The sequence below is a fragment of the Phaethon lepturus genome, unplaced genomic scaffold, assembly GCF_000687285.1.
Source record: "Phaethon lepturus isolate BGI_N335 unplaced genomic scaffold, ASM68728v1 scaffold56768, whole genome shotgun sequence".
Classification (NCBI taxonomy): Eukaryota; Metazoa; Chordata; class Aves; order Phaethontiformes; family Phaethontidae; genus Phaethon; species Phaethon lepturus.
In genome coordinates, this window is record NW_010559426.1 from 887 (window position 1) to 1,886 (window position 1,000).

The window sequence follows — 1,000 nt, forward strand, 5'->3', positions numbered from 1 at the left end:
TGCTACAAAGTAGGTTTATTTGACTGCACACAATTAAAGCCCTTATCTGCAAGCCATTGGAACTCTTGCATTCACTATTTTCCAGAGGAACAGAAAATGAAATAAATTACATTTGACTGCAAAGAAAAAAAAATTAATTGAATAGTCAGTTGAGATCAGATGAATGAATGTCATCCCTGAAGCTATGAAAGAGTCAGAGGAAGATGTATTTACCTTGCCGGAGATAGTATATAACAAGATTCAGTCTTGCCTCAGGAATAACATCAACCAGAGGAGGCAGGACCTGCAAAGCCCCTTCTCCTCCTCGGAACACCACCTGCAGAGAAAAGCAGCATATTGATAACTGTGTATCAAAATCTTGTCTATGATCTCTTAACTCAAGGAAATTAATCCTTAAATTCCCGTATTAACAGTAGGAAAAGGTCAGTGGCACTGGCATTAGCATAATCCCTGCTTTAATGTAACCACAGAATTACGATGTGTGACCACCTTTATTCTGAAGAATATAAAGTCTTAAATCCATCAGTAAAGATTAATTTATTTCAGCTTTTAGCAGCTCAAGGCAGTGATATATTATATATCAAAGATTTTAAAGCATAATATGGTTTGAGACAAGAGTGAGTAGAACACATACAGAATTACAATTTGCTTATGATGTTCATATGAAAAAATTAGGCTAACAACTCTACACTTGTTTAAAATGCCACAAGATCCTAAAATGATCAGGAGCAGTCGATTCTTTATAGTTCAGTATACTTCAGTCGATTCTTATACTTTAGTTTCACATCACAGTTTCTCCAACAAAATCTAACTCAATAAACCACTTCGAAAAGACCAACATTCAAAACAAAAAATGTTAACTTACAAAAGTCCAGTTTGAAAGCAGTTTTAACTCTTAGGGAAAAAAGCATTATCTTATTGTGACTGCTCTTGAAAAATGACAAAACAAGCAACTTGCTATCATTAAATAAGAGCAATCTACTGATACCAGTTGTTCAGC

At 34.6% G+C, this 1,000-nt stretch overlaps 1 protein-coding gene across 1 annotated transcript in view; it reads right to left on the minus strand.

Annotated features, from left to right (window-relative positions):
- Window positions 1-213: 213 nt before the first annotated feature.
- TTC26 (tetratricopeptide repeat domain 26) overlaps window positions 214-1,000 on the minus strand; it is a gene marked incomplete at both ends in the record, with an annotated part of 19,354 nt that continues 18,567 nt past the window's right edge. Inside the window, one exon of the mRNA XM_010293338.1 lies at window positions 214-316. Within this exon, the coding sequence (XP_010291640.1) occupies window positions 214-316 (103 nt within the window). The remainder of the gene's footprint in view (window positions 317-1,000) is intronic.